Consider the following 13,379-nt stretch of genomic DNA (forward strand, 5'->3'; position numbering starts at 1 on the left):
CCATTGCTGCTGCTATTAGGGATGTGTGCGTTTGTTTGTTTTTAAGGGTTTTACGGCGCTTGCAACAGATTTATGTGAAAAGGAAGAAAATGGAAAAGTGAAAAGATTCAAGATATACAATTAAAAGTACTTGAGGACAAAGTAAGACATAAGGGAAATGGTTGAAATAGGAAACAGATGTAGATTCCAAGAGACATTATCGGAATTCCCACCCAGACCCAGCACAATATCCCACTAAGAGGAACACATTCAAATGTTTACAAATCATATGTTTAAAAAAAAAAGAAATAAATAATTACATAACAGAGAGATGGTTTACAACGATAAAAATATCATCTCCCTCCCAGCCAAGGACTCCGGCCAGGGTCAGGACAAAACCAAGTAATCTCATCCCAAGACAAGGACAGAAATCAATTAGAAAACAGATACAGGGGGATAGAAATAACTCCCTGTCAACTACGGGAGGTCGGGAACCCCACCCAGAATACAGGGGGATAGAAGAAAGCAAGAACCTCCATGTCCACTATTGGAGGTCAGAAACCCCAGTCAGAGAGATGTGATGTGGATCGTATAGCCTGACAAGTCCCTAAAAATGACGTCACAATATAAGGCGATCACCACCAAAAGAAAGTGAAAACAATGTTTTTGTTAGTTTAGTAGTGCTCAATGAAATAAAGTAAATTGTCTAATTTTTGAATTGTGACGTTATCTCAAGAGAACAAAAATATTAGATGCTCACACCAGACTGCTTTCCTTACGGCAAAGGATTATTGCTAGAGCCTCAGCAAAATCATGTCATCTCTTTCCAGGACGACAACAGATATAAGAAGGTAGGGGAGATTCTAACGGTAACCTACTACTACTACTACTACTACTACTACTACTACTACTACTACTAATCTGTTCAGAGCAAAGACTGATAAATGGAAGGGAGATAACCAGTAAATTAACATTTCATCCCTTCAAAAGAGTCAAGAGTTATGTCAGAGAAATACGATTTCTTCCTCTCCTCTAAATTACATCGACTGACTCAGCCAAACTGAGCATTACTGTTGATTTTGATTATTTCCTGTGCTTGGGTAGCTGGGTCTGGTAGATCTGGCGGAAAGTATTTTTTAAGGGACAGCAAAAAATGTGTTTATAAATTCTAACATAACAGAAATTGCAACAAACTCTGGCTTCATGAGAGTTGTGGATGGATATGACAACTTTTAATCCTCTAGACTGGACGCTGCCGTTGAAAGCTACTTCAATTGAGATAATTGTATCTAGATTGTTAGTTATCCAAAATCAAATTTTATGTCTGATAAAAAATAATATATGATATTTAGTTCAGGGCAACTTGCGCAGACAACCATCAATGACTAAGACTGTATGTCCAATATAAAGTCTCTTTGATTGGTGTTGTTTGTTTGTTTGTTTGTTTTTAAGGGTTTTACAGCGCTTGCAACACATAAAGTTCAGTCATATCAGCGCCAGTAAAAAGGAAGAAAATGGGATAGTAAAAATTTCTAGAAATTCAATTAAAGCACCAAAGAAAAGGTAAGACAAAGGGGAATTGGTTCAAATAGGAAAGAGACGTAGATTCCAAGAGCACACCATCAAAGTACTTAGTTTGAGATCACCTAAAAGTCTCATCCAGACACAAGCACAGGTTCCCGCTAAGAGGAATACATTCAAATGTTTACAAACGTGTTAAAAATAATAAAAATAACAATTCATAAGAGAGAGATGATTTACAAGGAAAAAAATATAATCTCCCAAAACAATAACTATACATTCGACTGCTTTCCTCCCAGCCAAGAACTCCGGCCAGGGTCAGGACAAAACTAAGTAATCTTACTCCAAGACAATGACAGGAAACACTTGGAAAATGGGTATAGGGGTATAGAAGACACAGCATGTACCTCCCTGGCCACTATGGGAGTGATTGGTGTTGTAGTTCTTTATACAAATGAATGTGCGGCTATGTGGACTAGTGGTATGACACTCGCTTTCGGATCGGAAGGTCCTGGGTTCGAGCCTTGCTCGGTGCATAGTTGAGTCCTTGGAGAAGGCTCTTTACTCACATTCTCTCACACGTACTCAGGTGTAAAATGAGTACTTGGCCGTTAACAGCGTTGTCTTTGTCCGAAAAATTGTAATATCGCCTAGCAGGCGTCATGTCTCGTCCTACATGTTATGTGTTGCTGTTGGCAAGGGACCCCTTGTAAAGCGCTTTGAGCACGTTTAGTGGATATTGCGCTATATAAAAGCTCAAGTTGTTTTTTAAAAATATTTACTGCTTTGTGATCTAGTGGTATGACACTCGACACTTCAGATCGGAAGGCCCTGGATTCGAGTTTCACTAAGAGCAGTGCATAGTTGAGTCCTTGGAAAAGGCTCTTTACTTAACATTCTCTCTCACTGTACTCAGATGTAAAATTAGTACCAGGCCGTTAACAGCCTTGTCTGTCAGAAAAAAAATAATTTGTAATTTCGCTTAACAGAAGTCTTGTCTAACCTTACATATTCCATGTTTGCAGTTGGTCAGGAATCCTTTGTACAGCATTTTAAGCATGTTTAGTGGATAACACACTATATAAAAGCTCAAGTTTTTATACAAATGAATATAAATATCCATGAACTATGAGATATCAGTCAGTTGTTACGTTCTCGAATATTTAAAAAAAAAAAAAAATGCAATCATAAATCCATGTCATAAATTTATTCAATTGATGATAAGTTAAATACAAAAATAAATAATGAACAAAATTTATATAATGACTTTAAAAAAAAAAAGAACAAAATACCAAACACGGAACGTTTTGGGCTCAAAACCCTTTTTCAGCCAACAAAAACAACAACAACAACAAAAAAAGAAAACAAAAAATACATTATGTCACTCAGCCATTGATCTTGGTTTTATGGTTATATTATATGTATGTTTTAATTGTTTTTTTTTTTTTTGTTGATGTTGTTGGCTGAAGAAGGATTATGAAAGATAAGCACCATAAAGCTGTCATCTGCATTTTTTGCCAAATTGGGACCTAAAATTTGCCAAAAAATTTGTCAAGGAGAACTAAACATTTTAGTAAAAACTGAAGTTGGAAGTGTAAGTGACTCGATTTATTTGACTTGAGAAATAAAATGACTGTGAATAGCGTTGTTACAAAGATTTTAAAGGATCATTATCAATAAAGAGTAGCTTCCCTTGGTTTGGGCCCAGGCAAAGCTACAACATTTCTCAAGTTTCGCACTTTTTTTTTCGTTATTTTGTTTTCGCTTTTTTTCCCCAAAATTTGCCACGTGATTTGCCAATTTTCCCTAAATTTGCCACGATTCGCCAATTTTGGGAAATTTGCCAAAATTTGCGGATCGCCCTGATATTTGCCAGGTTGAGCAGTTGCTAGTCCATTTAATGCTGCAGAAATCAGGATACACGCTCGGTTCACATGCTGTACGTGTAGCCTGAAGAATTCCTTTCTACTATGAGTTATGCATTTCATACTTTAGGAGAAGGAAGTGTCAGATGGGATGTTGGGAGGGGGGGGGGGGGGGGGGAGGCAGCAAAAACTTGATATTTTGCTCATAAGGAAAATATGATGGCTTGTGTTTTAATGTGTACAACGGTACTAGCAACATTCGCCATTTTCTAAAATCAAATCAAACTATGGGATGTGAGAATTGATAGGACAGTTGGTGGATAATTGATGTAGTTTAACAGTGTTATTGGGTCGTAGGGGAGTAAGACAAATCAACGGAAATAGCGTCAATCTCAAAATCAAAACAGAAATAAATCTCAGCTTAAATTTAATTGTATCGAGTGTCTTGAAAGATAAACTAAAAAAATTGTATCCAAATAAAAGCAAAGGATACCCTGTTGTTTTGAGTTTCAGCTTTTTTAAAAAATAGCGCACTATCCACTAAATGTGTTCAAAGCGCTTTACAAGAGGTCCCTAGCCAACAGCACCACTTAGCATGTAGGACGAGATGTGATGCCTGTTAGGTGAAATTATATTTTTCCCCGATGGAAACAACACTGTTAACGACCAGGTACTCATTTTACACCTGAGTATTGTGAGATAATGTGAGTAAAGTGCCTTCTCCAAGAACCCAGGATTTTCCATACCACTAGACCACAAAGCTGCACATTTTGTTAATACAACTACAAAAGAAGTCTAACTTCTACGTCATGGCACAAGACCGAAGGGCTAGAGCTCAGATGGTCGCTGGTTCGGATAAGTAAGTAAATAATTTTATATTTTTGTCTATATGGGTTCTACGGTGCTCGCAACACTTCAAAGTCATTTCAATGCCAGTAAACAGGAAGATGATAGAGGAAAAGTTGTAAATCTGAAGTTAAAAGCAGCACAAAGATGGCAAGTCAAAGAAATTGGGTTCAAAGAGGGAAACATAAGATTCCACGAGCAATCCATTGATGTGTCTATTCTGACACTATCTCAAAGTCGAAGTCCCATCCAGGCTCAAGCAATGATCCCATTAGAAAGGACATACTCAAATATTTACAAACTACAATATATTCAAAACTAATAACAATATGTGTAAATAATAGACAATCTACAAAAAAAGGTACCATACGTTTGTCTGTCTCCTTCCCAGCTAAGAACCCCACACAAGGACCAGGGGAAAAAAATATCGAGCAATCTCAATCCAGAATAAAGACTGAGGGCAACATGGAAAGAGAAAACAGATATGGGGGGTAAAGTAAAAGACACAAGTGACCTCTCTGCTGACCACAGGAGGTCAAAAGACTTACCAAGGGGATCCCTGACGAAATGGACATAATAAAATTAAGGTCAATACGCTTCAACAGTCGTAATGTCACTTCCCTCGTAATGACACATGGTAACTTAGTAACTGACTCTAAACTATTGGAACAACGGGGGACGCCCTTATGAAATATTTCTCCGACGAGCATTAAAGTGTATGGAGAGGGGAAAAAAAAACACATTATAAATCTGATCATGTTTTGACTTTTACACATTCTGATCACAAGACATATGAAAAGTTCTAGCCAGCATGAAGAATAAAAAGTAACGATTTTCTTTGTTTAGAACCACGATGGCCCCATTGCTGGGCGATGTGACATCAGACTATCGAATCCAATTACATAAATATACAGACATTTGGAAAGATGAACAGAAAAGAACAAAAACAAGAAAAACAAATGTGACCCTCCGTCTCAAAACGGTATTATGTCGGGATGATTCAGACCCCAAAAAGTGAATTTAGAGATAGATTGATGAGAAATTGGAGCTTTAGAAGATTTTGCAATGCAAGAAACAGTCTTTATACTCCAGCATAACGTAGAGAAATTAAACCCAAGTTGGATATTTGTGGCTATGAATTCAATTTCCCTTACCGAGTGGATCCCGACATAATACCGATTCGATACGGTGGGTCACAAATATCAATTTCAAGGAAATAATATTATGTAAACGTCTGACTGTATCCCCTATCAGCGAATGATCACAGAAGTATAATCACTTTTAGGACAAAAGACCGAAAGGCACATGGAAAAGGGGAATCAAAGATGTAATTAGAACAAGAGCAGAAATATTTATGAAACCAAAACCATAAAAACCAACAGAAAGAGGCACCTAATCTATCAACATGGCAGGATGATAATGTTAAATCTTACTTCTGGAGCAGATTCAGCAACAGATTAATATAACTCCAGAAGTAACATTCAACATCATCCTCTTTTCCTCTCCCATTTACTCACTCTTTGACTTCCCCTTTCTCTTTCACTCTATAAAAATAATGTCATGTAAACAATGAAACTTGATCACAGTGCATCACTATCAGGTCATTTATTTAGTTTAATCCCTGGTTCTCTCTCTCTCTCTCTCTCTCTCTCTCTCTCTCTCTCTCTCTCTCTCTCTCTCTCTCTCACTCACACACACACACACACACACAAAAACAAAGATACACTTTCTCACACAGTCTCTCACACAGACACACATGTTCTCTCCCTCTCTCTCTATCTCTCTCTATCTGCTCTGCTCTCTATGACCTCTCATCCCATTCTCATAAGTTAAGTTGATGCAACCAACAAGATTCAATCACAATTTATTAACAGATACAGTATCTCTATCACTTACAAGATTCAATCACAATTTATTAACAGATACAGTATCTCTATCACTTTGAAAAAAGCTTCATAAACAACACCATAGATATAAAGGTGATGATGACAATGACCAGCATGACCCAGATCCACCACGAACACGACTTTGTGTGCGCCTCCAGTCTCTCCCCTTCCACCTTCAGCCTTGCAGAGTTGTCCCCAGCTAGCCTGGTGCTATCGGATATAACCTGGGGAAGAAAATTGACCAGCTTCGATAGTTTTCTTTTCCCTTCACAATTTAAAATGGAAAAATAATTTAATAATCTGAAACACCAGAACATGGGGGAGGGGCGACAGAAATAGTGTGTGTGTATGTGATGTGTAAGAGATTGACTGAAACGAATAATTATTTATATAAAGCACTTTTTTTTCCTGTTTTTTTGCTGATCAGGGGCTGTCCATAAATTATCAGTGCTCCATTGAAAGTCTGCTAACTAATCTTAAAAATCAATTTAAAAAAATGAAAATAACAGCTTCAAAAAAGGACAAAATCCCAAACCCATTTGCTGTGGGCGGAAGAAGGGTTTTGAGTCTAAAACGTTCTGTTTTTGGTAATTTGTTCTTTTTTAAAAGTTGTTATTTTCATTTTTGTTTATTACTTTTTACTTTCCGCAGCTTCTAGCAGCTTAGTATCACTTTAACTAACCTTAGTGTCTTCTCTAACAGCCCTTCCTGCCTCTGTAATGTTTTGCTTCAGTGCCTTTGTGTGCATCAGCATTTCTTCGGCTAACCTTTCCTGTAGTTTATGATGGTGCTGCAGAATAATGTTGATGTCTTCATCCTCCTGGGGCTTTTTCCTTTGTCTCATTCCATCTGGATGATCTACAATAAATATTTAAAGTGTTTGTATTGAAAAAAAAAAAAAAAGAAATCAAAAGAAAGACAACATCTTGAGCATGGAAAAAATGATTAAAACAATTCTGTTTTAAAAATTGTTGATAATAATGATGATGATAATAATAATAATAATAATAATAATAATAATAATAATAATAATAATAATAATAATAATAATACTAATAATAATAATACTAATAATAATAATACTAATAATAATAATAATAATAATAATAATAATAATAATAATAATAATAATAATAATAATAATAATAATAATAATAATCATAATAATGAGAATGATGATAATTATGATGATGATGATGACGATGATGATGATGATGATGATTCAAATTACAATTGCTAGTACTAATAAATTTTCTAGCATCTAATATTGACTTTTATCAACACATCAATTTAAAAAAATACCTAAATAATCTTGGCCATAAACTTAGGACACTTATGTTAAAATTAGATAATAAAAAAACAAACAAAAACAAACTCCACAATTCCTCGAACAAAAAAACGATGACTGATCACTGAAGGAACTTAGTTTTTCTTTTTTTTAACTTACCATTTTGCTGGTTGCTTTTAGAATTTCCAAGAAGCTCTGCCCTCATATCTTCTTCACATTTGGCTTTTGCCTTCACTTGCAGTTGCTTTGCAGGGGCGCTGCCAATCTCATCACTGATCGGTCTAAGACTTTCCGTTATCAAAGCTCTTTGCATGACAGCTGGCTAAGGGAAGAAAACAAATGAAAACTGAATATCATTGAATTTTCATCACAGGATATAAGTTAAAAGACGGATTCTGATTAAAACAACTGATGAATAATTTTGGATTTTAAACAGAATCATAATAACTTGACGACATTATACTTTTCTGGCTTATTTCACTTTCGTACTTATCAATAATAAAAAAATTTAAAACCCTGAAAATTTCGATGAAAAAACAATCCTTAATTCAACCTCAACAGCCAAGAATGGTTTCTAGATTCTCATCTTTTTCATCAGAACTAATAATAATAAGATTACCATCCAAAACGGGATCTTGGATACGATTAGATTTGTTCTTACTTCCTACAAGCCTTATTTCTATTTTTTCTTCACTTAATTCAATGGGTATGGTGGATCCGTAAAAACATGCTTTGTCAATGTACATATCAATTCTGTCAGTATAGACAGCTTTATGATTAGTGTTCTTGATTCATATGCTGATGGACAGAATTAGTTCCTCAAGTCACAGTAGTGAAATGGGTAACTGGGTCTCATCAGATTTGGTGAAGGTAAAGTTGACACACAAAGATACTGGAGATCCTAAAAGTAAAATAAGACATTGCCCCACTAATAAGACAAAACCCGACGTCTTTTCAAATTCGGGACTCAATCTAGTTCTCAAAATCTATTTTATTCTTAATTTAGCCCAAAATTACAGAATCAACATCAATAACCAGGATCTTTAAAAACTCTCATCTTTTAATACAATTTCAAATTACCTTCTTTTCAGCTTCCAGTAAACCTTTTAACAAGTCGACTTTCTTTTGATATTCCAGTAATGCTTCTTGAGGTGGTTTGCTGAAAACAGAGATACAGACATTTTCATGAATTATGCCTGGTGGAGATGCACGCTTGATCAATCTGAATGTTTTTATATATCAACCTGTTATTTTACTCCTTATCCATATTCCCTGAATAAATTGTTCGGAGCAGCCATAACATATTGTTACTTCATTATAAATGTTTTAACATTCAATAAAAACATACCTTGGAGATCTTCTCATATCAACAAGGAAACCTTGGAGTGCCCCGATGTACTGACATTGGAAGAAAAAAAAAACATGAAAATAAAACAAATTAATACAATTCAATATTAATTAGACAGGAATTGTCCTAAATTTTAATAATTATATTTTCTTTTTCTTTTAAAAGGTTACTATACTTGAAAGCCACCCCTCTGACTTCTGAACTGAATGAGAAAACTGATAAAACAAAAAAAACAAACCAAGACATATGTTGCTTAATGGCCAATGCAAAGAGTGGAATTCATTTGATCCACAGGTGTTGGGTATTAGAGATTATTTAGGCTTAGCATCATTCAAAGTTCAGCATTTAGGTCCAAACCATTAATTGCCACTGTCAACAGTTTACATGTGGCCTTCAGTGTCTTATGGTCATAGCTTCACTTATTCTTTTGGGTTGCTCTTTTCTGTGTACGCATGTTATGGTTGTGTGTGAGTGTGTGTGTGTGTGTGTGTGTGTGTGTGTATGTGAGTGTATGTTAGACTCTAGTAGGTGTTTCAATTTTAATTTTCTGCACCGCTATTGCGCAAGTGCAATCCAGTTTTCATTATCGATGTTGAGGTGTTTCTGTCAGAGAAGGTCCATTTTCATTTATCATTTAGGTCAAATTGATGACCATTGAGTTTGAGATTCTCTCAATCTCAATTTCTTACACAGTACTCACTGCAGAGAAAGATAATACTGGCACTGGAACTTTGTGTTCAGAAAGTGAAAGGATAAGTAAATGTTTGAAATTTGAAATATCATAATTATAATGAATCATAGGTTTAGCTCTTATTTACATTGATGACTATGACTATCTATCTAAATATTTGTAGATTTGGAGTCGATTGTGGAAAGTGTAAGAAGGTAACTTACAAATAATAAAGTTTCAACTTCACCACATTGAATGGAGAGAGTTGAGAGAGAGAGAGAGAGAGAGAGAGAGAGAGAGAGAGAGAGTAGGTAGTTGCATGAAAATTTGAGATTGCAGCAATTGTTTTCAAAATAGTCTCATGCTATTCTGCAAGAAATACACTTTTCAATGGTACCAAAATTATGACAATGTGACAATTAGAACCAAAGTTACGGGATTATTAGTCCGCAAAAGTGGACCAAAATACTTAATATAATTTAAGAGGAAAAAAGAAACTAAAACTGTGACCAGAGAGCAACTGAAAAGCGGGGGAAATGGAAAATCACGGTTATTTGGGTTGGAATACATATAAAACCATATATCAAAATGATCGCAAAGGAAAGACGAAGCAATTTTTAAAAAAATTAAATGATTATTATGCAATATTATGCAACGTCATGCAATTACATAACCCTAGAAAATGAAAAAAAAGGCGCGAGGAACGGATAATAGATTTGAGGGTGGTCTTCTTCCAGAGCATGCTTACAATACTATGGCTATGATTAATTTTGAACACAAAAATTGTTAAAACAAGAGGAAAGGAGCGTAAACGTATGAATTTAGACACTAAAGTTGTGTCCTTGGGGAAGGCACTTAATATATGGCATTGGCAAATGAGCAACAGACGAAAGATGACTGGTATTCGGAGAGAAGAAAAAAAACAAAAAAACAATGAACAGGGCTAGAAATAAAGTTGAACAAGTGACAGTAAATGCAACTTGCAAATGTACTGCCCAATGTTTTTGCATCCTTGGACAAGACATTTGGGCACCAACAGTACTCGGGAGAAACAAGCTTGCCGCTTTATATATGCAAACATGGTCAGTGATAAAAATGCAAAATTAAAAACAAGAACTACATAAGAGTGGTAGAGAAAACTTAACCTGAAAATGCAAAATTGAATATTACGTAACATATTACATAATAACAAACAATAAGCCGATAAATACCGACACTTTGCAAACTTTCTGCAACATAGGCATGTCATATATATCAAACTGAACATCTCGAAGAGATGTATCATATGACTAACTATTAAACTACATTAAAATTGAAATGAACTTTAGAAAATTTGATAATTGCTTTGCATTCAACATCACTAAGAGAACAGATAATTAAAGGGTACTCACGTACTGACTCGCTTAAATCCATAAGATGGCTGAGATGTGGCAAAAGACAGAAGACAACAAAATCTAGGCACTATGGGTTGTTGGCTGCATGGAATGTAGACACAGGCAATATCCAGGTAATGATACTGAATAAATACATCGAAGTCCAAGCAATGATACAGAAGTAGTTGGGGGAGACTGACGATCGAATTCATGTTGTTACTTCAATTTCACATTTAAAAATACAAGATAGATTATTGGAGCTGGAGGCGGCAGACAATCAAATTCATGTTGTTATTTCAATCTCATATTTAAAAATACAAGACAGACGACTGGAGTTCGAGGCGGCAGACGACTGGAGTTGGAGGTGGCAGACAATCAAATTCATGTTGTTATTTCAATTTCATATTTAAAAATACGAGGCAGATTATTGGAGCTGGAGGAGGCAGACGACGGGAGTTGGAGGTGGCAGACAATCAAATTCATGTTGTTATTTCAATCTCATATTTAAAAATACAAGACAGACGACTGGAGTTAGAGGCGGCAGACGACTGGAGTTGGAGGTGGCAGACAATCAAATTCATGTTGTTATTTCAATCTCATATTTAAAAATACAAGGCAGATTATTGGAGCTGGAGGCGGCAGACGACGGGAGTTGGAGGTGGCAGACAATCAAATTCATGTTGTTATTACAATTTCATATATTCAAAAATACAAAGCAGATTATAGGAGCTGGAGGTGGCAGACAATCAAATTCATGTTGTTATTTCAATCTCATATTTAGAAATACAAGACAGACGACTGGAGTTCGAGACGGCAGACGACTGGAGTTGGAGGTGGCAGACAATCAAATTCATGTTGTTATTTCAATCTCATATTTAAAAATACAAGACAGACGACTGGAGTTAGAGGCGGCAGACGACTGGAGTTGGAGGTGGCAGACAATCAAATTCATGTTGTTATTTCAATTTCATATTTAAAAATACAAGGCAGATTATTGGAGCTGGAGGAGGCAGACAATCAAATTCATGTTGTTATTTCAATCTCATATTTAAAAATACAAGACAGACGACTGGAGTTGGAGGTGGCAGACAATCAAATTCATGTTGTTATTTCAATTTCATATTTAAAAATACAAGGCAGATTATTGGAGCTGGAGGGGGCAGACGACTGGAGTTGGAGGTGGCAGACAATCAAATTCATGTTGTTATTTCAATCTCATATTTAAAAATACAAGACAGACGACTGGAGTTCGAGGCGGCAGACGACGGGAGTTGGAGGTGGCAGACAATCAAATTCATATTGTTATTTCAATTTCATATTTAAAAATACAAGGCAGGAAATGAAACATGAAAATGTGGTGTCATAATGAACGTCTGACTCTGAAAACAAAAAAAGTACTTCGATTATGATTAAATCAACAAAATTAAAAGTTATATAATAATTTTTGTTGTGGTAAAGAGTAAAGTAATGAATGAAATATACTTTCACTTGAATTGACTCTATCATGCTATTCTGTATTATTTGTATTGAAATTAACCACATTAAATTAAACCAACACACTTAACCTGCAGAACAAACAAAAATAAAAGATAAAAAATAATATCAGTGGAACATAATTTTTAGTTGTCCGGTATCATCCCAGTTAAAAAGTCATTTCAGTTTCAACATTCATTCATAAAATAAAACTAAAATTATGGATGGGACTATTTTCAGTCTTTTTACAGCAATTATTCAGCTTGAAATTATTTATACAAGTCACAAAAGCAAAAGCAGTCGATAGTTTACAGACTGCACTGTACACAGGAGACTCGGGGATACATCGAGAGGCAATCCTGGTTGGCCGTCGCCAACTTCATGAACACGCATCGTATTTAAAGTCACTAAAAGACCCTTTCGCCAGCATCAATCACCACCAAAATTCACACAAATAAAGAAAAATGGTTGGCGAATAATATAACATTAATTAAAAATAGGTAATATAATGAAAAATGTATTTAAAATGAAGTTAAAACTTACCAAATTTTCAAACAGCTGGCATCTGAACAAAGAATGAACGGATTAAAAATCTGAAAACGCCGCCTGATGCGCTGGCTTCTCCTCTTTAAAATGAGACCGGAAGTGACGAAATTAGTGCACAGGAAGCGATTCCACGGCAATGGAAGTAAAACTATGTTCACCGGTTAACACAATTTTCACTCCAGAGCCGTAACATCGATATCGGGGCTCGATCAGCGGCTCAGCCACGGGCGATGCGACTACCTAGAGAGAGAGAGAGAGAGAGAGAGAGAGAGAGAGAGAGAGAGACTGACACACACAAGATTGAAAGCAAAATAATCTTGCACGGTTGAAATGATGGCGACTTTATTTTTTTAGAACCACCTCTAGCTATATACCTTTTCAAGTCTCCAATCTCTATGCTCTTTATCCTCAGCCATTACCTGGCATTGAGTTAAAAGTCGATTGAAGTTTATTTCAATACGTGTTGCTCCCACCATTTTGTTGATATTCTTGTACTAATGTCTAACTCCACACTAGAAGAGTTCGAAATTACTGTTAAGTGATTACGTGAAGCTGAAAAGGCCACCAGCGCTAGGCAGCTCCGT

The 13,379-nt window shown here is 35.6% G+C and overlaps 1 protein-coding gene across 5 annotated transcripts; it reads right to left on the minus strand.

The window, feature by feature from the left end:
* Positions 1–2,692: 2,692 nt before the first annotated feature.
* Positions 2,693–13,310, minus strand: LOC144964437 (vesicle transport protein USE1-like). 5 transcript variants are annotated; one of them, XM_078898690.1, is made up of 7 exons: positions 12,793–13,106; positions 10,799–10,878; positions 8,734–8,783; positions 8,466–8,544; positions 7,545–7,707; positions 6,780–6,955; positions 2,693–6,321 (listed from the first exon to the last, which is right to left on the minus strand). In XM_078898690.1, exons 2-7 carry the CDS (start codon positions 10,814–10,816, stop codon positions 6,148–6,150), a joined length of 660 nt encoding a protein of 219 aa, XP_078754816.1. In that variant the 5' UTR covers positions 10,817–10,878; positions 12,793–13,106; the 3' UTR covers positions 2,693–6,147. The 5 variants fall into 5 exon arrangements, with proteins under 5 accessions (XP_078754816.1, XP_078754817.1, XP_078754814.1 ...); XM_078898691.1 differs by having other exon boundaries at positions 10,795–12,155; positions 12,793–13,101; XM_078898688.1 differs by lacking the exons at positions 10,799–10,878; positions 12,793–13,106 and adding an exon at positions 13,170–13,310.
* Positions 13,311–13,379: the final 69 nt, after the last annotated feature.

This window comes from Berghia stephanieae, chromosome 2 (genome assembly GCF_034508935.2).
Source record: "Berghia stephanieae isolate SIO BIC M18660-M18661 chromosome 2, UCSD_Bste_1.3, whole genome shotgun sequence".
In the NCBI taxonomy this organism is placed as follows: Eukaryota; Metazoa; Mollusca; class Gastropoda; order Nudibranchia; family Aeolidiidae; genus Berghia; species Berghia stephanieae.

Bases quoted from the DNA above. Each gene is read 5' to 3' on its own strand.
- LOC144964437 (XM_078898688.1), bottom strand. From the start codon at position 13,271: ATGGTGGGAGCAACACGTATTGAAATAAACTTCAATCGACTTTTAACT. The intron at 8,784-13,169 runs GTATATAGCTAG...TTCCAATGTCAG, and splicing joins GAGATTGGAGACTTGAAAAG to TACATCGGGGCACTCCAAGG. The intron at 8,545-8,733 runs GTATGTTTTTAT...CTCTGTTTTCAG, and splicing joins GATATGAGAAGATCTCCAAG to CAAACCACCTCAAGAAGCAT.